The sequence below is a fragment of the Crinia signifera genome, chromosome 5, assembly GCF_055691185.1.
Source record: "Crinia signifera chromosome 5, ASM5569118v1, whole genome shotgun sequence".
Classification (NCBI taxonomy): domain Eukaryota; kingdom Metazoa; phylum Chordata; class Amphibia; order Anura; family Myobatrachidae; genus Crinia; species Crinia signifera.
The window spans coordinates 299,217,001-299,244,730 of record NC_139221.1 but is presented as its reverse complement, the minus strand read 5'-3'; the positions used below and the strand labels follow the sequence as shown (position 1 = coordinate 299,244,730).

Sequence of the window (27,730 nt, the reverse complement as noted above, 5' to 3'; positions counted from 1 at the left end):
TGGTTGGCATTGATAGTGGGGGTGGTACAGTGTGAAAAATGACATTTGGGGTGCATTTTACATGATGTCAACTCATGTCCATTATTTCTGTGAAAAATGACATCGCATCGCATCAGATCGCATGCGATTTCATCAAAAATGCCTAAAAACACGGGAAAATCGCATGCCACTACATATGGCATGCGATGGGAGCCGTGAAAGTACACAAGTACCGATAATTCTAATGCAGTAAAAAAAATATTTCCATTTCTTTTACTGCAAATCAGTGGTTCTCAAACTCAGGGTGAAATTTAATAGGATGAGAGATTCAGAAAGTGAGAGATTTGGTAAGAAATCTCCAAGTTTATTATTTTTTTTTAAAGCGGCAATCACTTACACTGCAAAATCAAACTGGTTTGCCGTTTAAAAAAAAAACCCTACCAAATCTCTCACTTTCTGAATCACTCATCCTATTGAATTTCACCCAAGGTCATCACATAAGGGTAATAATTACCTCCACCTGTGGATCTTTTAAAATGGATCAGTGAGTAATGAGTTCAGCTTTGCGCCTGCAAGCTGGCTTGGAAGACATGAACTGTTTGGGGTCCTGAGTCCCTTGGAAAGTTCTCTATAGGTTCCATTCATAAACAAGTTTGATGCGTTTAGATTGCATTTTGGTGACTTTAGTGTTTTTATTCCCTCATTGCGCTTTGAAATTTTTTTTCCCTTTTTTTTTGTAATTGGAGATATCAATAATGTACTGCAAATCTGTGTACATCTAGCAGGTACCAGCATGGGAATATTGTTCACATTTTATCAAAACGTTTAAGCTTGCAGCCCATTTTCAAGGAACCCCAATTCTCTGCAGGTCCTTACATTAACATATATGCCCAACACACGGTTACTTTCCAAGGGCAGGGGATAATACATGACTCTCACCCGATTGGATTGTTGTGACCCCGCCCCCTCTGCGTGATCACATGGTCTGTGTAACCTTCCACCATCCACATCTATCACTGCCAATCATTATCTATAGACAGCGGCACCAAGAAGCATTTAAAATAAATAAATAGATTTTTGAATGCCCAACATATGTACAGCCCTTAACTTACCTAAAACGTAAGTGCGTCATTTTAGTATAAATAGGAGGATGAGTTCATTAAATCGGGGAGGGACACCTACCTGTGCAATGCAACCTGGCATTTGGCTGCCTACTCCGGTAATATAATCGAGGCTAAGCAGTGCTTTAATAGCTATACAGGAAATGTGTCTTCTGTGAGTAATCCTCATTGGTAGACAAGGATATTATTCCATTTTTTCTTTTATCCATGGCCCTTTTATCTATGTGTCTTCCCCCCCCCCCCCCCCCCTCTTATTCTCTCCCGTTCAACCACGTTTTCTCCACCTGTCTGCAGAATTAAATAAGCTGCCAGTGTACATGTTCCTCGGTGTCCAGGTTCACATTAACAGAGATTCCGACATTTTTGACCTAATCCAATAAAGTACATTAATTAACTGTCTCTGTGGATGGCGCTTTAAATGACTTGAAGGTGCCTGGCACAGGCCAGCGGACTGTCTTCCGAAGGTCAAATTAGCATCTTTCCCCACGTTTGTGGCATTTAAGGCAACGCATGTTTGTCGCACTTTGTCTGGGCTTGACATCAGTACGTCCTCCGGATGTATAAATATTGGCAGAGAACTAACGTGGTGTGGAGCTTTCATGTTGTGTATTGTCACGGCCCAGGTGAACGCTGGCAGGTCTGTACCCTGATTTTACACCGAGGCTGTGTCTGCGCCCAGTCATTCATCAGTATTGTGCAGGCAGGTGACAATTAGGGGACTATCTTGTCACTCATCTGACTGTACGGTAATGTCTACTGAGTTCTGGGTCTTGCACAATGTTGTCCACAGTCAGGATGTAATCTATAAACCCATGATCTGTTAAAGATGGATTACTGTAGATACCTGTAATACATCTTGTAACAAAAGCGCCCTGCACAATGTAAAGGGTGCACTTTACCCGCTATGTTCTCTGCTAAGAATTTAGCGTCGGGCTCTCCATTAATGTGGTACTGTAGGTGGAATCTTGGAGATTAATGTTTTCTAATCTTAGATTTTAGAACACACCCCATCCAAATCTAAAGGTGCCCATGCGCACCCCTTGATTAGGCTTTTCATTTATGAGTACCCCTCCTCTCAATTTGAAATATCTACAGTACTTATGAGTGTATCGGAAGTGATGTCTGAGGGCAGATGTAGGTAGCTCCCAGTAGATTGCTAGTCGGCAAAGAGGAGACACTGATGACAAAACAGATGGAACCAGATGGACCATGGTTCATCTCCATGGCAACGGTAGTCTACTTCCTCCTCTTTAACCATGACTTTATTATTTTTAAGTACCCCCAACTGGTCTGCTGCCTACCACCAAGGTACAAATACCGGCTATCTTGGCTGGGATTGCATGCGATATATCTTACGCAAAAGGATTGCACGTGATAGAACACATGTGATCCTTCCGCCCGGGAAGGTCCTGAGCAGTCCAAGGGGGGGTTGCATGCAAATTCTCCCAAGGGGAGAAAGTGCGCAAGTGTATGGCCAGCTTAACTCTCTGCACATGTTACATCTGCCTCACCTGCCGTGCTGGATTGTGTGTTTATTTGCTGTACTTTCAAATAGGAGTCTGGTCCTAAATGTACATTTATTCCTGTGCTATCATTAAAGTGGCCGGTGGTCAGTCTCTCCTTGGTAACGTGTCTTGTTTTCCATTTTAACCTTTTGAGTGCCACAATGCTGTGAGCGGTACTCAAAACGTCCGCTAAAAATGCCAGTGTTGCACACAGCGACTGTTCTTTTAATATAAATAAATACAAATACAGGCAAGTCAATTTAATTGAAGTTTAGTTAAATACTGCACCCGAAAAAAATCAGTCGAGGGGGGGGGGGGTGTGATTGTGAGCAGACACAGTATTGCGAAGAGGCAGATCAAAGTTGTGTCTGCAATATCGCTACACAATGCCGACATTACCAACATTGTGGGACCATGATGATTTGATACAACTTGAATCACGCCACCCCCCTTCTGATGACTGGGTTCTATGTGCAGGGTTGCTGACCATCCAGAAGACTTTCTGTCTCTTCTGGATGATACAGACTGGACGATACAGTTAATAATAGTTCGGAAGGTTGACACAAATATTCGGTCCTTAATGGAAAAGGGAAGGTCGACAGTCAAGTGTCAACATGAGTTTTTCAGGTTTTTTTTTGTCGATCTACTGTGGTCGACTCTCTTACCCATGTCGACCCACAGCACTTTGACCTAAATTTTGTCGACCCAGTGACTTAAACCCCATTCAGTGATGTCAAGAGCCCCCGCTGCTAACATGTCCTGTCGATGATGTAGCCAACACTGCTAGATATCTCAGAAGGGTAAAAATTAGCTTTTTAAAATAGCCTCGTGTGTGTAGGCTTTAGTAAATAGCTATAGGTACGAGTTTTTAGATTGGCAATCAATCCGGTTCTACCTAAAAGGTGTTCGATAAATAATAAGTAGAAAGATAAAGAGTGAGATTTAATAGGATGAGAGATTCGGAAAGTGAGAGATTTGGTGAGAAATCTCCAGTTTTTGTATTAAAGCAGCAATCATTTACACTGCAAAATCATACTGGTTTTGCAGTGTATAGGATTGCCGCTTTAAAAAAAAAAAAAAAAACCTGGAGATTTCTTACCAAATCTCTCTCTGTATCTCTCATCCTATTAAATTTCACCCAGAATCTCTCATTTCGGTACTTGTTTCCTATCTGGGCGCCCGCTACGTTAATTGCGCACCATGCTATTCTCCGTATGAAAATCGGATCGCATCGCATCGGATACCACAAATGCACATACCCGATATTGAACGATGCGATGTGATGCGATCCGATTTTTATCCCGCTTTTATGGTTGGCCCATAGGATGGCCCATCTGTAACACTACTGTATTTACGTCAACCCGAAGTGTGGCGAGCGGCGGCGGTACACGTCCTCCGACTTTTTCATACCCCCACTATCCACGTCGGCGTGGAGTTGAGAATAGAAAGTGTGGCGAGCGCAGCGAGCCACCGAGCCCAAAGCGTGGCGAGCGCACGCGGATACTTCACAGGTATCCGTGTCCCCTCGCGGGCTTCACAGGTATCCGCGTCCGCTCGACACGCTTCGGGCTCGGTGGCCCGCTGCGCTCGCCACACTTTCTATTCTCAACTCCACGCCGACGTGGATAGTGGGGGTTAGGAAAAAGTCGGAGGACGCGTACCGCCGCCCCTCGCGTCGCTCGCTGCGCTCGCCACGCTTCGGATTGACGTCAATACTGGGGTGGCGTTAACAATGGAGGCGCATTTTAAACCATCAGGGGGGTTTCCTATACAAATCGTGGGTTTGCGGGGTTATTACATTGAAAGCAATGTAAAATCGGGTCTCAGGGACCATTTTACATTGATTCCAATGTAAAAATCAGGTTGATCGCGTCACCGCATGCGATGCGATCCGATTTAAAATGAAATCGGATCGGATAGCATCGTATGCCATCGTACATCATCGAATACCGAATCCGATGCGATCCGATTTCATTACGGTGCCGTACGTCGAAAACCTGGGCGCCCAGATAGGAAACAAGTACCCTCATTTCTTGCTACGGGAAACCTGTCTACTTCTTAAATCTGCGCCTTAGTAAATATACAGAAAAGGCCGTTACATTGATACGTGCAGCCAAAGAAAAGCTAAAAGCATGATAAATATGATCTGCTTTTCTTATGAATCGTTAGAATTCATTTTAACTTATATATGTCACACATGTTTCATAAATTAAAAGAAAGCTTTGGTTCTATAAAATTTTATAGCTTAAAAATGTCTTTAAATTATTTTTTTTATCTTTTGTGCCTCCTCTTTTAAACCTTGTGCCATAATTATTCTCATTGGGTATATCATTTTTGGTTAAGGTGAACGTTTAACAGCCTGTAGACTTTTGTATTTCCGAATGGTTCCAGTAGGGGTCGCTGTTGTGCTATAGTTCTGATTGTGGAATGGAGAAAGTCGATTTTTACATAACCGCTAAGCCTCCTCTGTGGAAGACAAGAGTGTTAATCTAAATGACCAAATTATAGAAATGCTCTGCTGATTGAACACAAACCGCCCTCCAATTTGCGTGGATTGATACTAAGCACAGCATTGCCTGACCGTCAGCCTTTTGTTGGGGAAATAACATCTGTTGGAGAATAAAGCGGTGGAATTGGTACTCGGAGCCTCTGACCCTTATGTGTTTATCTTGGTATCTGGTTGGCGGGATTCACATAGACTATGGTGTGGATGACCGCCTTTAGTCGACACGGCTTATTTAGATGCCTAAAGATAGTCAGCGGCCACAGTAACACTAGTTGAACGGGATGCGGTCATTTGGTCTACAGCATGATGGTGGACAGTCATTAGGTTGACATGGGTCTAGGTCGACATAGGAAAAGGTCAACATGGTTCTAGGTTCGATAGGTCATTAGTTCGACATTGTCTAGGTCGACAGTCACAAAGGTCGACATCGGTTTTTACTGTTTTTTGGAGCCAACATGTGCCGACAGGTGGTATTTCATGCCCTACCATCCACTAGGGCGTGGTGGGAGAATAAAATAGTGTGCCGAGCGCAGCGAGCGATGCGAGGGGATGTGGTGCACTTAAACTGTGTCCATGTCGACTGTTGACATTCAGGTAAAAAAAAAAACAGTGAAAAGCCCCATGTCGACCTTTTGACTGTCGACTTAAACATTGTCGAACTAATGACCTGTCGAACTAACGACCTGTCGAACTAATGACCTTTCCACCTAGAAACATGTCGACCTTTTCCCATGTCGACATTTTCCCTTATGGTGTCGACCATCATGCTGAAGACCAAATGATCCCAACCCAGTTAAAAACCATCGGCTGATCAGCGGGACCATGGTGGACGGGACTTTTTCAGGATTTTTTGGTGGTGATCCACGTGGATCATTCTTTACTCTCCAAGTGGACATAGCGGGTTATTCTGATTCACTCGGAAAGGCACAACAACTCTCTTATGGACAAAACCATATGCACTGCAGGTGGGGCTGATGTAACATGTGCAGAGAGAGAGTTAGATTTGGGTGGGGGTGTGCTTCAAACAATCTACATTGCAGTGTAAAAATAAAGCAGCCAGTATTTACCCTGCACAGAAATAATAAAACACCCTAATCTAACTCTCTCTGCACATGTTACATCAGCCCCACCTGCAGTGCACATGGTTTTGGACATTAGAGAGTGATTGTGCCTTTGCGCGGGAACCAGAATAACCCCATTTGTGTGAGTTCTCATGTATTCTTAAAGCAGCAGTCTTTTACATGGTAATTGCTGCTTTAAAAATACGAAGAATGTCTCTTCCCCCCCCCCCCCCCCCCCCCCCCCGGTCACATGACCTATGGCATATGTAACTTTTGCAGAGGTACGTACAATTGAATCTATAAATTTACAGTTGGTGATCCCAATGGATTGCGAATAAGTAATCATTTTTATTAAGTAAGTAATTGTAAGCGATGATGTTTGAATTTTTTTTTCAGTGAAAGTTATTTTGACAGCAGTGGGGATTTTATATAGCGATTTGTTTTATTCTAGTGCAGTGGTTCCCAACCCTGGTCCTCAAGTACCCCCAACAGTGCACGTTTTCCAGGTTACCTCGGAGGTGCCCTCATTATTGACTGTAATTCTGTGTGGAGACCTGGAAAACGTGCACTATTGGGGGTACTTGAGGACCAGGGTTGGGAACCACTGTTCTAGTGGACAGGAATGTGGGTCTTGCCCCAATAGTGAGATCCCTAATGTACCCCACTCTCCTGGTACCCTTGTAGTAATGGGTACAGCGCTTCACCTGTCAATGAGGTTTTTCAGAAGACTCTTTCACAGGACAAGATGGCGCCATCTTTGCCTTCACTACCTGTGACTGACATTGTACCCGGCACCTATTTCCTGGGCCTAGCCAACATACTGTTGGTGCTCTGATATTTGGTAACTGTGCTAAGTACTGAATATCTCTTATTTTTGAAACGTACATTTTATTTTGTTTCCAGCTAATTACATTTCCACAGAAATCTGTGTGAGTGTGAATATTAAGACAGTTAGAGAATTTTTGCAGCGATTTTACTGTTGACTTGGTGTTATTTTTAATTCAGATTGAAAAGGCTCCTAGGTAAACAGTGCGCGTGTTTGTGGCTCTGTCACAATATGCATGATCTGTGTACCGCATGGTTACATACTGACAGCGCTTCTGGCAATATTGTTAATGTGTACGGTCGGAAAATAGAAATTGTATCTAAACTCGTATGTGAACTTCAATATACGTATAAAAAGCACAACACGCCTCGGATTAGTCTATATTTATACGTTGGTGACACGAATCCCCCAACTTGAGTTTCAACATTTTACTTTTAATTGCTGCATATCAGCGGTTTATGACAAGATCATTTCTCCTACTTGGAAAATTCCAGTCTCCTTGCAGCTCGCGTTAATTCTTTACTCCGTTGTATTAGATGCAGCTTAATGCAATTTGACCCTTGGTTTGTAGGGGCTTTGTACTGTAGGTGGAATTCAGTGGTGTAACTAGAAATCTTACGCTCCCCGTTAAAAAAATAAATAAATAAAAAAAAGTCGTCCCCCCCAGACAATTATTACTTTTAAATATTATTATTATTAAACTACATGCTTGTTGCAGGGCTGTGCTTGAGCTAGGGACGGACATCGCATCACGATGTTTCTTAACCATCGATGATTTAAAAAAAAAATTTTTATGGCAGTACTTTTACCGTTCGATGGTGGCATTCGAGTGGTAAACATTTTGATGGTGATTCGATGGTCCCGCCCCCCTCCGGTCAGCCATGCTGCAGTGTTATACTTTAGCATCTATCTCCTCCAAGGCGGCAGCCATTTTTGGAGGGCTGTTTTCAGCAGATTCCAAGATGGCTTGGGTGATAGTTTTTTTTTTTTTTCCTGTCCTTTTTTGTTTAAATTTAACAAATCTATATTTACAAAGGGTAAGAAAGACCATTACCAATAAATGTAAAAATAAAATTGGGTACTCTTTACCTAGAAGGGCGCCCATCGCGGGCATCGCATGTACCACAAAAATCGCATGCGATGCGACTGACGCGATTACCGCGATTTCCCATAGGGAACAATGTTAAATGTCCCAATTGACCCGATTTTCCATAGGGAACAATGTTAAAAGGCCCACAGAGGCCAAATAGCCACCCTGAAGTGTGAAATGGCCCCCACAATTGTTAACGCCACCCCACGATCAACGTCAACCCGAAGCGTGGCGAGCGCAGCGGTACGCGTCCTACGACCTTTTCATACCCCCACTATCCACGTCGGGGTGGAGTTGAGAATAGAATGTGTGGCGAGCGCAGCGAGCCACCGAGCCCGAAGCGTGGCGAGCGCACGCGGACACCTGTGAAGCCCACGAGGGAACGCGTATACCTGTGAAGGTGTCCGCGTCCCCTCGCGGGGCTCGCCACGCTTCGGGCTCGCTGCGCTCGCCACACTTTCTATTCTCAACTCCACGCCGACGTGGATAGTGGGGGTATGAAAAGGTCGGAGGACGCTTTCCGCCGCCCCTCGCGGGCTCGCTGCGCTCGCCACTCTTCGGGTTGACGTTGATCGTGGGGTGGCGTTAACAATTGGGGGGGCCATTTCACACTTCAGGGTGCCTATTTGGCCTTTGTGGGCCATTTAACATTGTTCCCTATGGAAAATCGGGTCAATTGGGACATTTAACATTGTTCCCTATGGGAAATCGCGGTAATCGCGTCGGTCGCATCGCATGCGATTTTTTTTTGGTCGCATGCGATGCGACCGACGTGATTTTTTTACCTTACGATGCCCAAGATCAAAATCGTGGGCGCCCTTCTAGGTAAAGAGTACCTAAAATTTAAATGCTTTCTTCAGCTTCATAACCCACACTACATGTGTGTGTGTGTGTGTGTGTGTGTGTGTGTGTGTGTATATGATGCATGACTTGGTATAATCGTCTAAAGGGAAGATTTAACGAACGATATCTGGTGGTCCAGCCAATCGGCTCCGCTGTCATTTTTCAAACACATAACAGTTAAGAGCTGATTGGTTGGAGCAGTTATCATTTTTAACGAGTGATAACCAGAGTATCACTACTTGTTAAATCGGTACTTGTTTCCTAGCACGGCCACAAAGATCATGATCGTGGGCATCGTGAGGAAAAATCGGGGGCATCGCGGCCATCGCATGCACTAAAAAAATCGTGTGCGATGCCCGCGATTTCCCCATAGGGAACAATGTTAAATGCCTCAATTTAGCCGCGATGCCCCCGATTTCCAATAGCAAACAATGTTAAATGGGTCAATTTACCCAAATCATCATAGGGAACAATGGTAAATGGTCCAGAAACCCCCCAAAACACCCCTGAACAGTGAAATGTCCCCCCAAAAGTATTTTACGCCACCCCACGATCAACGTGAACCCGAAGCGTGGCGAGCGGCGGCGGTACGCGTCCTCCGACCTTTTTATACCCCCACTATCCACGTCGGCGTGGAGTTGAGAATAGAATAGTGTGGCGAGCGCAGCGAGCCACCGAGCCTGAAGCCTAGCTAGTGCAGCGGATACCTGTGAAGCCCGCGAAGGGAAGCGTTTACCTGTGAAGCCCGCGAAGGGAATCGGTTACCTGTGAAGGTATCCGCGTCCCCTCGCCACGCTTCGGGCTCGCTGCGCTCGCCACACTATTCTATTCTCAACTCCACGCCGACGTGTATAGTGGGGGTATGAAAAGGTCGGAGGACGCGTACCGCCGCCACGCGCGGGCTCGCTGCGCTTGCCATGCTTCGGGTTCGCGTTGATCGTGGGGTGGCGTAAACTACTTTTGGGGGGACATTTCACTGTTCTGGGGTGTTTTGGGGGGCTTTCTGGCCCATTTACCATTGTTCCCTATGATGATTTGGTGAAATTGAGGCATTTAACATTGTTTCCTATGGGAAATCGGGGGCATCGTGGGTACATTGAGCCATTTAACATTGTTTCCTATGGGGAAATCGGGGGCATCGCGTCTGGACCATTTAAGCCTTTTTTAGCCGCATACGAAGCGACCGACCCGATTTTGACTGTTTTCAATGCATTTCAATGGGAAAATCGGGGGCATCGCGTCGGTCGCGTCGTATACCACTAAAAATGACACCCGATGCCCGCGATTGTGGCCGTGCTAGGAAACATGTACCGTTAAATCTGTTTCTTGGTGACTACAGTGAGGCCCTGGCTAGTTTCATGTGTTTGCTAGTCAGGGATGTCCATATGCCCGGGAGAAGCAGAGAGCACCGGTCTCTACATGTGTAGCAGTTTGTGCACTTTTAAAATGAGATTTATGTTTAAAAAAACACATTCAACCGAGGAATATTTGCACCCAGGAGCCTGCGTCACTGGATCCGCTCTGCAAGTGCCGGACTGCTAGTTTAAATGCCGAACAGATGTTAACAGGTGATTTAAACAAATGAAGTGAGAGGTATCAATTCTGAAGAGCCCAGAACACATAGACCGTAATTCACTGTTCTAAATTACAGGATTGATTTAGAAAGGAGACTGAAATAATCTCTCATCCTGTCAAAAGGGTAATACCTTAGATCCAAATTTAATTGCATCTGCAGAAAGTCACAGGCAAGCCGGCACGTTCTGAAGAGGACTTCTGGTTTAGTTACATTTAATTTCATGCCTGCTCTGGTTGAGACCCCCGTGTGCTGGGGAATGAGCAGTTAGAGGTGGCGAGTGATACAAAGGTCCCAAATTACACAGTGATTGTTATGTGTCAGAGGTAAAATGCTTTGTCTCATATTTGACATTTGTTTGGGTATTACCTATTTATTTAGTGCCTGCATGTTCTGTTTCACTTTTATAGTTGGAAACAGATCAGCAATAAAATAGAAATTTGGGTTATTACGGACAGATTGAGAGGTATGAGGGCCCTGCCTTACACCAGAGCTAATCACTAAATTAATGTAAAAAAATAAAATAAAATTAGACCTTGAAAATAAAAGGTAAGGTTGGTAGTTAAAAAGGTCGACATTGGGGTTTTTCCACTTTTTTTTTTTTTTTTTGAGCTGACGTGCCGACAGGCAGTATTTCATGCCCTACCATCCACTATGGCGTGGGAGAATAAAATAGTGTGCCCGAAGCATGGCGAGCGGACGCGGTGTTACATTTCAGTGTCCATGTTGACTGTGTCTAAATTCTAAAAAGTGAAAAACCACATGTCGACTTTTTTACTCTTGACCTTCCCCGTGTCGACCTAATGCTTGTGATGACCTAATGATCTGTCAACCTTCAGTCATGTCGACCATAGTGGGCGTGTCAGCCCTTGCACATTTAGACGCACACTTATACACCAGGGAAAATACTTTTATTAGCATATAGTCCCAGGCACGTCTATGGCAAAATGAGTTGGCCTACAGCAGTTCTAGTGGTGTGCAACTCACAATAAACCCCATTGGGCAGATGTATTAAACCTTAAGAAGTGATAAAGTGGTGAAAAAGGGGAAGGTGATAACGCACAAGCCAATCGGCTTCGAAATGTAATGTTACTGGCTGGGTTTGAAAATGACAGGTGCTGATTGGATGGCGCATGATCTCTTTCCCCTTTATCACTTCCCCAGGCATAATACATCTGCCCCATTGTGTGCAGTACTATCTTCGTAATATATGAAAAAGTAAAGCCTTCATATTTAATTCCAACTCATTGGATGACACTTTTATGCCATGTTGCCAGTTTTGTCATTTGGGGCTTACTCACCGCTAATATGCCTTTTTGCTTAATTAAATAAGCAAAGCCCATTAAAGTATTAACTGAATGGTTTGGTTATAGCCTATATCAGTGGTGCTTTTCGAGTGTCTGAAGACGGCACAAGCCATTCCTTATGTGTTAGCCACACGACCATTCGTAGAACACAAACTGGTTTTCATGCGGTTTTGCCCATTTTCCCAGCACGTGGCTGTCACAAGCTCACAACTCTCTCTCTGTTCTGTACTTTTCCCACTGACACTAAATGACTTGAAGTGGATCTCTTCTTATCTTATTGTATTACAGTGACAGTTCTACCTATTGTTTGTCCTCTGCACAACCTGGATCGTTGTAAAGTCCTTTCAGCTAAATTAACCTTTCATCTGTACACTGGTATTCACACCATGCTGTCAGGAATCATTCTCCTATTTCTAGATAATAGCTAAATATTGATCTCTTACTAATCTGATGTAACCTTTTGTATACATTGATCACAGCGATATACTCGGGGGGATGAGGCCAGAAGAGATTTTTTTTTCTTTACCAGCTTACAGTGATCTTGCGCGCTGATCCTCCTAGTGATCTGTATGTAAAAACTGCTGCAGTGAAATTGATATGGGGCAGATGTATGCCTTGGAGAGAGACAAACTACCAACCAACCAGCTCTTAAAATAATTTGCTCACATTTGTTATATAAAATCAAATTAAAAAAATGCATTAAAAAAATATTATATTTCATATATAAGTTGAACTTTACAGGTCATTATGATGGATAAAAAAAATGTTGGGCTCAATTTTCACACCTATTTTGACAAATTCGCTTGGCACTCAAAGGGTTAAAGTTGCATTAAATACAGAACTGTATACATTTTAAAACATATTTTCCTATCCGTGTCCGTGAAAGCGATCAGTGATGATCGGCTTGCAATTGTTTCCTGCACATTAAAGAGTCCATAAGATAAATGTGATATTTTGCTAGTGACTATACACCTGTGGGGGGAATTCAATTGTCCGAGGGGATTTATGGTGTACTAATTGATCCCCTGCGGTGATCCAATTAGGCCAAAAAGGCATCCCTAAAAATTTATGAACTTGGTATCCAATCTTTATCTCCTGCTTGGGTAGACTTACCGTGGTAAAGATTAACTTTTTGTCTCAATTACTTTACATAACTGAAACTCTCCCTGTAAGAGTCCTAACTTCTCTAGTGTTCATTCTAGCACCCGCCACCTTTGAAAACCCATGCAGTTCCTCTTCCCTGCCTGGGGTGTCGCTGTCTGCTGTGGTGTTTCTAGCACAGGTCTGGTTTGCATATCAGTGCTGATATACAGACCACACTGTTCTAGAAGCACTCCAGCAGACAGCGACACCCCAGGCAGGGAAGAGGAACTGCATGGGTTTTAAAAGATGGCGGGTGCTAGAATGAACACTATTCTCCCTTTAAGAAAAGAAGATTAAAAAAAAACACACTTGAGGAGCTGGAATAGGCATGGGTGGTCTCCAAAAATATTGTTATTACACCCACTTCACATATGACCTTTTACAGCTCATGCAGATATTCATACTTGAATGTGGGTAGTGGTTGAAGTCTCCCTCTCTGGTTTGATCTCGTCCTACTCCTTATTCTTGATTGTGGACATGCCACTTGGACACCATTGGGGATGCGAAAGCTTATGCTGATTAAAATATGTGGCACTGTAACCCACCATTTCATATGCAGATACAGGCATGACGCATATCCTTTTAATCTGCAGAAGATGCTTGTGTGTCCCATTCACATCGCTTTGCAAAAAATATGCATTTAATGGGAAAACATTGTTTGTCAAGATGCTCTGTGCTACCGAGTCAAGCCATGACATGGTGTGGTTAGTTTGACTGGGTAATGTGCAACAAGGCTAAGTGTATGTGCCCACATCTGTACTTTGTTCAACTTTTGTTCTACATAGTTATTTATTAAGTTTCTTTATATAGCGCATACATATTCCGCAGCGCTGTAGAGAACAATCACATCAGTCCCTGCCCCAGTGGAGCTTACAATCTATATTTCCTACAGCATGTACATGCACACTAGGGTTAATTTTAATTGTAAGCCAATTAACCTACCTGTATATTTTTGGATTGTGGGAGGAAACTAGAGTAAACCCACACAAGTACAGGGAGAATATACAAACTCTGCACAGTCAGGGCCATGGTGGGAATCGAACCCATGACCTCAGCGCTGTGAGGCAGTAATGCTAACAATTACACCGTCTGTACTGCCCAAGTAATGTAGACCGTGGGCGGTATTCAATGAGAATACCTGCGAGGTGCAGCGAATCCTTTTTAGGATTCGCTGCACATTCGCCACGTTCCGGAGCCGGCGGGCTCCGGTATTCAACGTGTCAGGGGCTCGCTGCCCCTGACTGGCGAATATGAGCTCCTGTGGCGATTGCCGCAGGGAGCCTGAGGACGGTGCCAGGCAGAGAGATGGTAGTCTCTCTGCCTGCCCCAGAACTTTGTGGGGGGTAGGTGGGCTCCCCGGGTGCCAGGCAGCACAGGCTGCCCCCCGGGGGTGCCTGCAGGGGAGCGTATATTCACTACACCCGATCGTAACGATCGGGTGCAGTGAATATATGAATATGTAATGCTCGGCTCCGGCGCCCCCTGCTGGCTGCTGTGTAAAAAAAATAAAAAAATAAAATATATTTTTTTAAATTAAATATATATTCATGTGCTTGCAGCACATGAATAAAAATAGCATGCCCCTCCTCAGAATAAAATTCCTGATTTTTTTACACCAAATGTAAAAAACAAAACACTTTATTTTAAAAGTTCACATTCCACTTCACCATAAAAAGATAGCGATTGCTACTCGGTGAATCATGGCGAAAAAAACCTTGAAATGTATTCGCCATGTGGTCATTGAATAGGGTGATTCACCGTTTTAGTCAGAAATTCACCAAAAAGCACAAATTCGCCATAAAAACATGGCGAATCAGGCTCATTGAATACCGCCCCATATGTCAGCTGGGCGATCAACCCAGGCATCGGGAGAACTCGACTTGTGAATACTTATTTATCGTAATTGTGGATTATATTTTGACTGTCTCCTCAAGGCTACAGTAATGTTCTGCTGTTGTAATCAACTGTTTAGGCTACACATGGTGAATATTGGTGTGTAGATGGTGATCCTACTTTGTTTATATTTCGGCAGTGGTATCTTTTTACTTTTTCACCAATATTGTGCACTTTACTGTTTTGTAGTCGTTCCAGCCAACATTGCCGATCTGAAAAACCTGGAGGTGCTAAACTTTTTCAACAACCAGATCGAGGAGCTCCCAACGCAGATTAGCAGCCTCCAGAAGCTGAAGCATCTTAATCTGGGGTATGTCTGTATGTTATTTACTGCACTTCAACACCAGCCGTAGGAATTACTGCACTCCTTAGGATGTGTTCATTTCTATTTAAGTCTTTATGGGGCCGTACCTGTAAGCACTTCATGAACTGAGCCGCAAATTCCTCATTTACATTGATGAGCAATCGCACTGGCCTATACTGTATTCTTAGAGGGAAATTTACTAAGATGGGAGTTCTATTTCACATGGGATGTTGGTATGGGGGCAACCAACCAGATTCAACTTCTAGAAGATAATAGATAGTATCTGATTGGTTGGTAGTTTATCTCTTTCCAATCAGCTCCTACCATTTTTCAAACACCTCACGGCCGACTTTGAAGCATGCGCAGTGCGATTCCACGCCAAAGAGACTTGCTATCATCAGTGCCACTGTGTGTATTTATCTGCATATTGAACTGTTGTTCCTGATACCGGTTGCTGGTAACTTATATCTGCAGTGGTCTGGAGATGTATAGCACTGGCAACTTGTTTCCAATAGGCAGGAATGTGATGGCTTTTATAATTGTAGATTGAATATATGTTTAAACCGAGGCCTTCAAGAAAGAGACTTCGGGGACCACTTCGTTTCCGTCTTAGAGTAATGATTTTGGACACCATTCAGTAAGGATCCACAAAGAAGGAACTGGGGGGTTTAATGACTTGGATAAATACCCTAAGTATGCAATACCAGAACTAGCGGAGTGTTCTCACGAAGACATGCCTGTTGCCAGGACCACCAGATTATGCTCTGTGCATGTAGACAGGTCCTCAGATACAGCACCCCCTTGTTCCACTGACACGTCTTATGGTTTATGTAGGATAAACACACTAGAGGCTTCCTCTAAGCTTGTTTGGTAAAAGTGTGTAAGTGGCTGGATAAACCTTCTGTATGATTAGGGGGCCGGGGACGGTCGCACACATGTAGAGCTCCTTGCTCCCATCCCTGGCCCCGCTGAGAAGGGGTGCTCCACTGGGAGGACGGAGGTGAGGTCAGGAGGACGTTAGACAGGAGTTGGATGGCCCTGGCACAGGACGCGGCAGCCCCTTGCCTGGAGAAAGGCAGTACAACAACAACCCCTGGGGGGGAGAAATTGTTTCTCTTCAGTCACTGGGGCATTCGGTGTTGGAGATATTTGTGTTCTCATTCAGAAGGACGTATCTGGGTGAGTTCTCTCGGGATGTCCGAGTACTGGGCAGGTCATGTGACACAAAATCCCGTTGCCCCCTGCAGTCTTGTCCTCTGCTTTAAAACCAAGCAGGGAATAAAGTCAGAGGGGGTCTCGTAGTTGAAGACCTCAACTAATGAGTTGCTTGGCAGCTGATTTCCCCCCACCGATCGAGTATTTCCATTACCTCTGAACATTTGCTACTAAGGTCCCCTACTTCAGGTATGAAATGAAGAACAATAAGCTAAAGATTGCACCTAAAGCATTGCAGCTCATCTCTTTTTTTTTTTTTCTATTGTTTTTTGTTTCCTAGAATGAACAGGTTAAACACATTACCGCGAGGGTTCGGCTCCTTGCCGTCGTTAGAAGTCCTTGATTTGACCTACAACAACATGAGTGAGAACTCCTTATCTGGAAATTTCTTCTATCTAAGTAAGACCTGTGTATGAGTGATCTAGTAATGTGTCTGCCCTAGATCTGTCTATAAATAGCCCTGAAAGTTCCAGGTTCTAAAAGACAATTATTTCTTCAAACTATTCAGTAACTTAAAAAAAAAAAAAAAATCAATATTTATATATAATAATATTAATGTGTTGGGATGGATCCGACACTACCTATTCAATCAGCGGTGGACGGGAGGACAGTGGACAGGATGATAGCGCGGGGTGAGCTGCTGCTCACTTGGCGCTGTCCTCCCTACCTCAACCCAACTCTTTTTAAAGTCGGATTGAGATTGCCGAAAACGGGGCCAAAACATGCCGGATTTGGCCAAGTTTTTGACAAAAGCAGGTGGATTGGTGGCTATTCCATTAAACCACCTGGTTTCCAACTGTTCGGCGCATTCCGTCCTGTCAGAAAAAACAGAAATTATTGAATAGGTCAGAACACCTTCCGACCTATTTAATTCGGAAACTGCCATATTGCCTACATGACGGCAGTTGCAACTGCAACTGATTAAGCCATCATTTTGATGGGCTTTATACTAGTTTTTAAATAAAGCTTTGGGTAGGTTGTGCTCCTTGCACTATTAGAATTGTTAAAACCTTGCCGAACAGATAAGGTTCTGGGACCGCCTAAAGATGTACCGGTATAAAGAATGTGGATGAAAAAAAAAAAGTCAAGAAGGCAGAATAAAAGTAACATATTGATATAGCAATATCTTTCTTGTCTCTTAAGTCTTCGAGATGTGCAATATCTGCTAAAAATGCCAGCGTCGCTCACATTTGTTATATAAATTTAAATAAAAAATGAGTTTTCATTCTTGCAACCGCTATCTTTGAAAACCCATGCAGTTCCTCCTCCTTGCCTGGGGTGTCGCTGTCTGCTGCTGTGCTTCTAGCACAGTGTGATCTGTATATCAGCACTGATATGCAAACCTTACCTGTGCTAGAAACACCACAGCAGACAGCGACACCCCAGGCAGGGAAGAGAAATGCATGGGTTTTCAAAGTTGGTGGGTGCTAGAATGAACACTATAAAATGTTGTGTAAAAAAAGATTATATTTCCTATATAAGGTAAACCTTACAGGTCATTATGATGAAATCAAATTTTTGCGCTGCAATTTTCACACCATTTTGACAAATTCACTTGGCGCTCAAAGGGTTAAATAATGAAGAGGAATTGTCAATGTTCCTTTGTTTTTTAACCCATTAGGAGGGTTGTGTACTAAGTCTTGGAGAGACGTACGCGGAGAGAGATAAAGTACCAGCCACTCTGCTTCTAACTGCCATGTTAAAGCCTGTTTGAAAAATGCCAGAAGCTGGTTGGTTGTAACTTTATCCGCAGGCAGTTTATCTCTCTCTGTCTCCCCAAAGCTTAGTGCATAGGCACCCACTGTGCTGTAAAATGCACATAAAAACCCGCGTGACAGTTATTGTCAGAATACAGCTCGCCTTTGTCATTTAAAATTCCCTTTCCCAATAAAATGCAAATTAGCCCATAAACGCCCAGCGCAGTCTATAAATGCACGGAACAGCCCGAGTGTGTCACAAAAGCTGCCACAATTTACAACGACACAAACTGTTAATTGTGTCAGTCCACAAGATATAGATGTTTTCCTGTATATGCGAGTGGCGCGATAAGCCTCTAAATCTGCGTTTGACCTGCTTGTTATTACTGTGAGCCCTGGGTATGTCAGAGGCTTTTCACCAAGTCGGGGTTATTAATCAGAGCTGACTCGTCTTATTGATCAGGGCTGCCGAGCTCCCGCTCTGTGCCACTCTGTTTATATATTGCTGTTTAATTTGCAGCCACCCTGCGTGCTCTCTATCTAAGTGACAACGATTTTGAAGTCCTGCCGTCCGATATTGGGAAACTCACAAAGTTGCAGATAGTAAGTAATTTATCTAAATTCCTGGAAAATCAATTTGCTTTCACAGCCCTTTTGTAAGAGTAAACTCCAGTCCATTTAAGAAGGAGCCTGGTTTATTTTGCAGTTATAAACTGCGGCCCCTTACACGGTTGTCCTGTCTGTCAGAGCAGACACGTGCGGAGTGGGTCATCACTTTCACTCGCACATTTTGGTTAACTTGCTTATTTTATTATTATTATTAGTTAGTAATTGTGTTTCTTTGCTTTTATCATAAAGATCAGTCTCCGGGATAATGACCTGATCTCCTTACCGAAAGAGATAGGGGAGCTGACTCAGCTGAAGGAGCTGCACATACAAGGAAACCGGCTGACCGTGCTGCCCCCTGAGCTTGGTAGGTGCTGTGCCCGAACCATTCTAAGTATGCACATTGGGTACTCTTAATCCAGGTGCCACAGGCATGTCCCCGTTGTTACGTCTGATACCTTAAAAAATCTTTCAAAATATTGTTTGCGGAATCTGATTAATATCTATGGGCAATTTCTTCACTTGTCCTGCTTTAGAAGGTATGATAGATCCAGTGTCTCTCTCTCTCTCTCTCTCTCTCTCTCTCTCTCTCTCTCTCTCTCTCTCTCTCTCTCTCTCTCTCTCTCTCTCTCTCTCTCTCTCTCTCTCTCTCTCTCTCTCTCTCTCTCTCTCTCTCCCCTCTCTCTCTCTCTTTCCCCTCTCTCTCTCTTTCCCCTCTCTCTCTCTTCCCCCTCTCTCTCTTCCCCCCCCCCTCTCTCTCTCTTTCCCCTCTCTCTCTCTCTCTCTCTTTCCCCCCCTCTCTCTCTCTCTCTCTTTCCCCTCTCTCTCTCTCTTTCCCCTCTCTCTCTCTCTTTCCCCTCTCTCTCTCTCTCTTTCCCCTCTCTCTCTCTCTCTTTCCCCTCTCTCTCTTTCCCCCTCTCTCTCTCTCTTTCCCCCTCTCTCTCTCTTTCCCCCCTCTCTCTCTCTCTTTCCCCCCTCTCTCTCTCTTTCCCCCCTCTCTCTCTCTCTTTCCCCCCCTCTCTCTCTCTTTCCCCCCTCTCTCTCTCTCCCCCCCTCTCTCTCTCTTCCCCCCCTCTCTCTCTCTCTTCCCCCCCCCTCTCTCTCTCTCTCTCTTCCCCCCTCTCTCTCTCTCTCCCCCCCTCTCTCTCTCTCTTTCCCCCCCTCTCTCTCTCTCTTTCCCCCCTCTCTCTCTTTCCCCCTCTCTCTCTTTCCCCCCTCTCTCTCTTTCCCCCCTCTCTCTCTTTCCCCCCTCTCTCTCTTTCCCCCTCTCTCTCTCTTTCCCCCTCTCTCTCTCTTTCCCCCTCTCTCTCTCTCTTTCCCCCTCTCTCTCTCTCTTTCCCCCTCTCTCTCTCTCTTTCCCCCCCTCTCTCTCTCTTTCCCCCTCTCTCTCTCTCTTTCCCCCTCTCTCTCTCTCTTTCCCCCTCTCTCTCTCTTTCCCCCTCTCTCTCTCTTTCCCCCTCTCTCTCTCTTCCCCCCCTCTCTCTCTCTCCCCCCTCTCTCCCCCCCCCTCTCTCTCTCTCTCTCTTTCTCTCTCTCTTTCCCCCCCTCTCTCTCTCTTTTTCCCCCTCTTTCTCACCTTCCCCCTCTCTCTCTCTCCCCCCTCAATCCCCCTTTCTTTCTTTCTTTCTCCTTCTCTCTTTCTCTTTCCCTCCCTCTTTCTTTCTCCTTCTCTCTTTCTCTTTCCCTCCCCCTCTCCTTTCCCACCTACCTAAATATTGGTGCAGACCAAGTATTTTCTTTTCATGTACAGTATTTCCTGATGGCAGTGGCCTCTTGCATCGGGGTAGAGCGCCCTGCCACACTGCAAACCTTGTTCAGAAATGGTTTGTCGAAGATGAAGATATGAGATCCCCCTATGTCAATCTGACTGCGCATTTGTGGGATGTGCTGGAAAAACCATTCTGAGCCAGTCACTGCCCAACTTACAGGCTTAATGCATCTGCTGGTGATGCTGACAGATACAACAAGACACCTTCAGTGGTCTTGTAGAATCAATGGCGTAATGTCTCATGGCTGTCTTGGCGGCATGAGGGATACCATAACAGGAAGGTTGGTTTAATGTTGTGGCCGATGGGTATTCATTACTACCTTCATTAATTTGAGGGTTGAGCTATTCGCTTTCACTCTCCAACTCTCTGGAAATCGCTTCCTTGCACGGTTCCAAGAGGCCTAACTTCCTTCTTGTGTAGGCATCTCATTAGTGCCCCTTTATTTTGAGTACTATTGGTAAAGAAAATATATATAGAAAAAGCTAACTACTCCTCACCTATATGAGATGAAGTACCGACAGGGACCACTAGAGGCAACTATACGGATCAAATTACTCCTTAACAGAAAATGAAAGCATTTTTTGCAGGAACACTGATCTGTTTCAAACTTGCTGGATACAGAGAGGGAGCTGGGAAGACAAAGATTAGAGGTAGGAGCAGATAGTGACTGGGGATGGGTAGGAGATTTTGTGGGCTAAAAACTGTCACAGCTCAAAGTGAAAGTACATTGCAGACTCTGTCATTTTGACGGGCTTTAACAAGTTGCTATATAAATAACATTGTTGGTGTTGTTATTGTTGTTATTTGTGAAAGAAACAAGGTCCGTGCAGCTGTCAAAACTGATGAAGTGAAATCCTACAAATGACAATTAAACCTACTTAATTTCGGGAGGGTGTTGTGTAGGTCTGTAACCTTTGTGGAAGTTAATACTGGTTTAATTGATGTCATACAGAAATATAATTGGCGTTTAGTTTGTGGAGTGTAGGTCTGGTCTGGAATACTGATTACAATTGAGAAGCTGTATTGATCAACAGAGTTAATTAGCTCATCCTATGATAATGAATGAAGGTACCAGTCTTGATTTAATAGGAATATTGTATAAGTGAAGCGGTGGGAGTGTTAGGTTAGAGATAAGTGTCAGATCCTTCTTGCCGTGTATGTATTTGAACTTGTTATAATGTGTTCGTGTCTAGAAGGATAGAACTCTACACTTATACTTTGTGCTGGTGTTAAACACTCATTTAGCCAGCTTTGATCAGGCATTATGTTGCTAGGCATATCGAACAATGAACCACCCCATAAATATGTATGGAATGTAGATAACTATTGCTCAATAGATTTATCAGTAGCAGTACCTAAGGCAGGCATATCCAAACTGTGGCCCTCCAGCTGTTGTGGAACTACACATCCCAGCATGCCTCGCCATAGATTTAGCATTCCCTAATAGCAAAACTGTGGCAATGCATGATGGGACTTGTAGTTTCACAACAGCTGGAGGGTCATAGTTTGGACATGCCTGACCTAAGGCAAAAAGACCTTAAAGGAGTTTTTCCTTCCCCAGATGGCCGTGGTATGATGGCCCGACAGTCATACTCCAACCGGGCCCAAAGAAGCCCCTTATGGGCTCGCTGTGCGCGCCAGAGATTCTTTTCTCCCTCTAAAGGGGTCGTGGACCCCCACGAGGGGGAATAGCCCGTCAGTTGGAATCCGACTGACAGGCATTTGAACAGTTGGTATTCCGATGTCGGTATACTGACCGTCAGGCCATCCTCCAGCACCCCCCAGATCACTTCTTCTGTAAATGCCAGCTGCAATTTTTGATAATGCCACTTTTAGACGCATGACCCAGGCATTTGCCAGGTCTAGCACCAAATTCCATGGTCTCTGCTCCATGACCCTGGTTGGGAACATGGTTTCAGGTCGTTTGTCTTCACATATGCAGAAGCCCCAGGTTGATTACCGTTTATGTCCAAAAACCAAGGCTCTAGCTGCATGTGCAAAACGGGTATCAGTACTTGGCCTCTTCTTCCTGTCTGTTCCCTGCTTTCCAGCAATTCATTTCTATCAGCAGAGTTGTTTCATATTGTGAAGCACAAACGGAGTATGCTGCTCTGTGTACGTAAATATTACCTTGGGATGTGATCTAAAGTGTGTGTCTGGGTGCCAATGTCCAATCCGGAGAGCACAGCCAACGTATCCCATCCCAGGGCATGCAATAAACCATTCCTCTGATGATTATACGTACATGACTGAAAAGCACAAAATGACATCAGAAAAAAAAAAAGACATTTATTTGACAAAGACACAAACTGCTTATATGGAGCAATCTGAAGGTTATCTAATTTTTTGCAAGAGTCGTAAATGAACAAAATGTTTTTGTTTTTTTGAACCCTTGGAAGGTTTGCAGGTTTAGTGGGGGTTGCATTTAATATGGGATTCCGACTTTCAGAACGGAATCCCTGGCCGTTTTTGTCTGATCTGACAGTAACTTTACAGTCTAAATTCAATGTTCCGACTGTTGAGTGTCGGAAAGTCCGTGGATTAGCAAAATATGAAGTGAATTAGACAATCCGCGGCGGTTTCTAACAAAACAGATCCGACTTTAAAAAATATCATCTGGCATAGTGTTCCTTCTAGGAACTACTGAGGGCAGGGCGCCGCTGCACGGGAGTGTAAAGGGGGTGGACCGGGCCTGCCGACGTCACAAAAGGGGTGTGCCTGTGCCATGACGAAAAGGGGCGGGCCCGGCCACCGCCATCACAGAAGCCTGCCCCGAAGGCTCTACACTGCCGGGGAAGCACCTGGCACCGCTATCTACAGCGGCGCCAGGCTTCCCCGGTCACACCACAGGCAGGCTGTTTTAGCGGGGCACTGCCGGAGGGGCAGGGCACATTTTGCCCTTTAAAAACAGCTTAGCGGGAAAACTGACACCCTTCAATGCTGTTGTTAATGGCAGAATTGAATAGGTGAGTGATGATATTTCCCCTGTCGGGAAATATTGGCACATATTGAATACCCTTCCTAGACACCTATGCCACAATTCCTTGCAGAAACCAGCTTGCAGTATAATGTATATGTATAAATCACCATTGGATCCCAGATTTAGGGGGGTATTCAATCTTGGGCCACGGCTGTCGTGCTGACCCGACAGCCGTGACCTAGTCCCGTTCTCGGTCTGCTCAACTGAGATAAAGCAGGTGGGATTCAATGTCCTGCCTGCAGCAGGACGAGAAGGGGGCGTGGTCGTGAGCTGAAGCGGGGAAGAGGCCAGCTGCAGTCTGGAGCTTGTCACTTCCCGGCCGTTCTCGGCAGAACGAGCACAACTGCTTGTGAAGTCGGGCTCGAAGTCGACGAGATACCCTGTTCAATGCTGTCGGGAAAACAGCATTGAATAGGGCCCCGCAGCCATCTTCCCCATCGGGAGATGGCTGTGGGAGATTGAATAACCCCCTTAGATTGTAAAATCAAAGAAAATGTCAGACACTTTTTGAAAAATCAGCCATGTGCACTTCTATGTACCAGCAGCTGTGGCGTTGTGTCTGTACAGGCTGCCCACAGCTATGCCACCTCTGCTACTATTTACATAGCACATAAAATCTGACTGCATCCGACAGAACTCTGATGCCAATGCAGTAATGCACCTCTCTTTGTGCACAAGTGGAAACCCGAATACCTGCATTATAGATTATGGCACTCTATCAATCTGCAGAGTAACATCCAGGTGTCATTATTTTTTATTTTGCTTATTGTCCGTCTCCGGATCTGCAGTTTTCCGGGACAATGAATTTCCCAAGGAAGTGATGAGCACATTGATGTATCTTTCTATAGCGCTTTTGGGACAGTCAAAAGCAGGGAGGGAAAATGACATTCGGGAAGAAAAAATGACTATTTAGTACCAGTTGTTTATTTCTTCATATAATTCCGCGGCGAATGACACATGAGAGCACAGATTTAAAGTTAATGAGGTTTTTCTTGCTTTCTTTCCCCTGGAATTGTAAACGCATAAAAAGTTCCGTCCTTAGCGCTACGGGAAGAAAGTATTAGCTGTATAATGTAGAGGAAATCCCTGGGAGGGCTGTGGGACAGAATGGATGACCTCCAGCTGCTATAAAGTTCCGGCAACACCAGTAACCGGGAGAGAACGTACCCTCCGGCCAGTTACTTATAATTCTCCTGTCTTTCCACTCTTTCTCCAAATACAGGTTTGTCCCCCATTATCCTTCTGCGCTGAAACAAAATACCATTTATAAGTAGCGCTGCAGAGCCTTGGACATATTTCTCCCATGGCGGGGTGAAGTTAATACATTTTCAAAGCTCTCGGTAAAGCTAAAAGTTCTGCTGATCACTTTGGCAGTATAGTAAAGGTGGCCATATACTGCTGCCATGTCTCAACTTGTGAGAATTGCATAAGCATTAATTTTCACCTGTCCGTCGGGCCGTTTTTTCTGATTATAACTACAAGTCTCAGCATGATAGCACATCTTATTATGTTTGGAATTAGGGTGTGCAGTCCAAGACCGTACAGTCCCTAGATTGGGATGTTAAAGGAACAGAGGAACGGCTGTAGTTGGGTAACTATGACTGGAGAACTTTAGGAGAACTTCTCATACATGTATGGCTTGCCTCTTACTCTAGGGACAGACAGCGTCTAGGAGGGTGCCGGACAGGGTCCCGACAGTCATTTGCCCGACGTCGGGATCCCGACTGTTAAAACACCGACAGACGGGTTCCCGACAGCCACCGGCTATTCTCCCTCGTGGGGAGAATAGAATAGGTAGCGAGTCACCATGCCCGCAAGGGGCATTGTTGCGCTCGCCATGCTGTCTGAGTCTGGCCAGTTGGGATCCCTTCGTCGGGCTAATGACTGCCGGGATCCCGACTGTCGGAACCCTATACCACACCCGTCTAGGGACAGGGCTAAACCCTTCACTTCATTAATTTAGCTTAGTAATGGACTGGATGACTGCGGCACCTCTCTATTTACAACGTTTTTATTAAAACACATCATAGGCTACTTTTAAATATTTGACCCTCTATACAATCTCCTGAAGGATTTTGTCATGTCGGGTGATAGATTGCAATTTGGACATAATGGTCAAGATTCTTGGAAAGGGACCATGTAGATAGCCATTGTTGTAATTAACAATATAACTGTTTGTGCGGTTGATGTTTGAAGAAATGAGTGAGTAGTTACCATAGGTACAGGGAATGCAGCTGCTAAGGGGCCCACAGTTGAAAGCGGCCCACCTTCTATGTCAACAATATGTGTGTTTACATGTGGATGCCCTATGCATCACCACTGGATTACCCTTACAAACTTTTGTTATGGGGTCCACAGATCTCTAGTTACGCCACTGGCCAGTAGATAAGTTGCTCATGACAACCAATCGGCTTTGAGGTAAAAATTATGAAGCTCATGCTATAAAATTTAACGTAGCAGCTTATTGGTTGTGACAGGCAACTTCTCCGCTGGTTCTCTTCTTCTTTTCACTGCTTCATAAATCTCCCGCTCTTGTTTTGGGTCCTCTAGCCTGAACGTTGAACAATTTGTTTTTAGAAATACTGAAACAATTATTTTTTAGTGTGATGTGCGAATGTGGGATATAACATACATTATGTTGGGGCATACAATAACACAATAGAAGTAAATAAATCAAGAGTGTTCTATTGGGTCTACGGAACTGGAAATCCTAATCACTATAAAAAAAACTTGACCATTTTCATTTGTAAAATCTGGATGCATAACACACTGACATTCCCATTATCATATAAGAGCGTATAATCTTGCAGCGACTTGGTGCAACCGGTATCCTGTCAGTGGGCAGTATTCAATGAGAAAAATTCACCCTGTTTTATGGCGAATTTGTGCTTTTTTCGCCTTGGACGGAGCATTTTGCTCTCCAAAAGCGAGCAACCCTATTCAATGTGAAATATTCGCCGTCTTTCTAAGTGATTTTCGCCGTCTCTCTCCGTGTAGCAATTCTCCATCTTTTCATGGAGAGCTGGAATGTGAACTTTTAAGCTAAAAGGTTTTTTTTTTTTTGGTGTAAAAAAATCAGGATTTTTTTTCTGTGAAGGGGCATGTTATTTTTATTCATGTGCTTATAGCACATGAATATATATTTAATTAAAAAAATATATTTTTTTTCATTTTTTATTTTTTTACACAGAGCAGCCAGCAGGGGGCCGGAGCTCTCGAGCCACTCATTAGATATTCATATATTCACTGCATCCGATCATTACATATGCACGATCGGGTGCAGTGAATACTGGGTCCCCCGCTGGCTATAGGGGGGGGCAGCTTGTGCTGCCTGGGTCCCGGGGACCACACCTCCCCTCCACATATGTTCTGGGGAAGCCAGGGAGACTTTAATCTCCCTGGCTGCCACCGTCCCCCGGCTCCCTGCCAGCTCCCTGCCGCGGACGCTCGTCCGCTGCAGGGGTTAAGACTCGCCGCGAGTGGCGGCGAGTCTTAACCACATTGAATAGAGGGAGCAGGAGTGGCAGCGAGCCCTCCGGAACAGGGCGAGTGCATGGCGAGAGAAAAAATCTCTCACCATGCACGGCAAATTTTTTTCATTGAATACTGCCCAGTGTGTCACAGAGCAGGGCATGTAAATGTGCCGTTATTGATGCAGAGAGAACTGCAATATCGCTCTCCGCATCATCTCACAGGAGTGGTTGACGGATTCCAGTTTGCACAAGGTGATTTTTTTCTGTAGAGAGACATTTAAGTCGAATTAATGAGCTGGATTAGAAGATTTTACATTTAGATATTTCTTTTCTACAGGTCATTTTTGGTTTTCCTTCTAAGTAATATCGATGTTCGGGCTTGTTCATAATTGGGCTTGTAAAGCAGCGTGGAAGCAGTCATCTGTAAATGTGGCACGTTACTGGTATAGTCATGGGAGCCCTAAATTGATCAGTGTACTCATTCAAACACAATGGGCTTTGTATAGGAACTAGACACAACATGCCACAGGTTGCATTGTTCATGGCGCCAGTGCATCTCTAAATCCGCCTTTCTCATCAACTGCCTTGGGGGATTGTAGTCCAGCTTTGTGTCTGGTAATGCGCATCATGGAAAGTGAATGAATCAAGTTAAGCATTTCACCAGGTTTGTGTTCATTTCTGAATGAAGCCCTTAACTGGCTCTGGATATGGTACCCCTATCGCACCATTTGCACTTACTGTTTAATTTAAAGAAAGGTGTTGGTGTAAGAAGGTACACAAACTTTATACTTTCATTTCAAAGAGCTGCTTTGAAATTGTGTATTGTTCTGGCAATAGCA

At 44.5% G+C, this 27,730-nt stretch overlaps 1 protein-coding gene across 2 annotated transcripts in view; it reads left to right on the top strand.

Annotated features, from left to right (window-relative positions):
• Positions 1-27,730, top strand: part of RSU1 (Ras suppressor protein 1) — a 149,870-nt gene that overhangs the window by 14,134 nt on the left and 108,006 nt on the right. For both annotated transcript variants that reach the window (XM_083189368.1, XM_083189367.1), the window contains exons 4-7: positions 15,037-15,157; positions 16,647-16,765; positions 18,584-18,666; positions 18,922-19,036. In XM_083189368.1, coding sequence (XP_083045494.1) covers positions 15,037-15,157; positions 16,647-16,765; positions 18,584-18,666; positions 18,922-19,036 — 438 coding nt within the window. The remainder of the gene's footprint in view (positions 1-15,036; positions 15,158-16,646; positions 16,766-18,583; positions 18,667-18,921; positions 19,037-27,730) is intronic.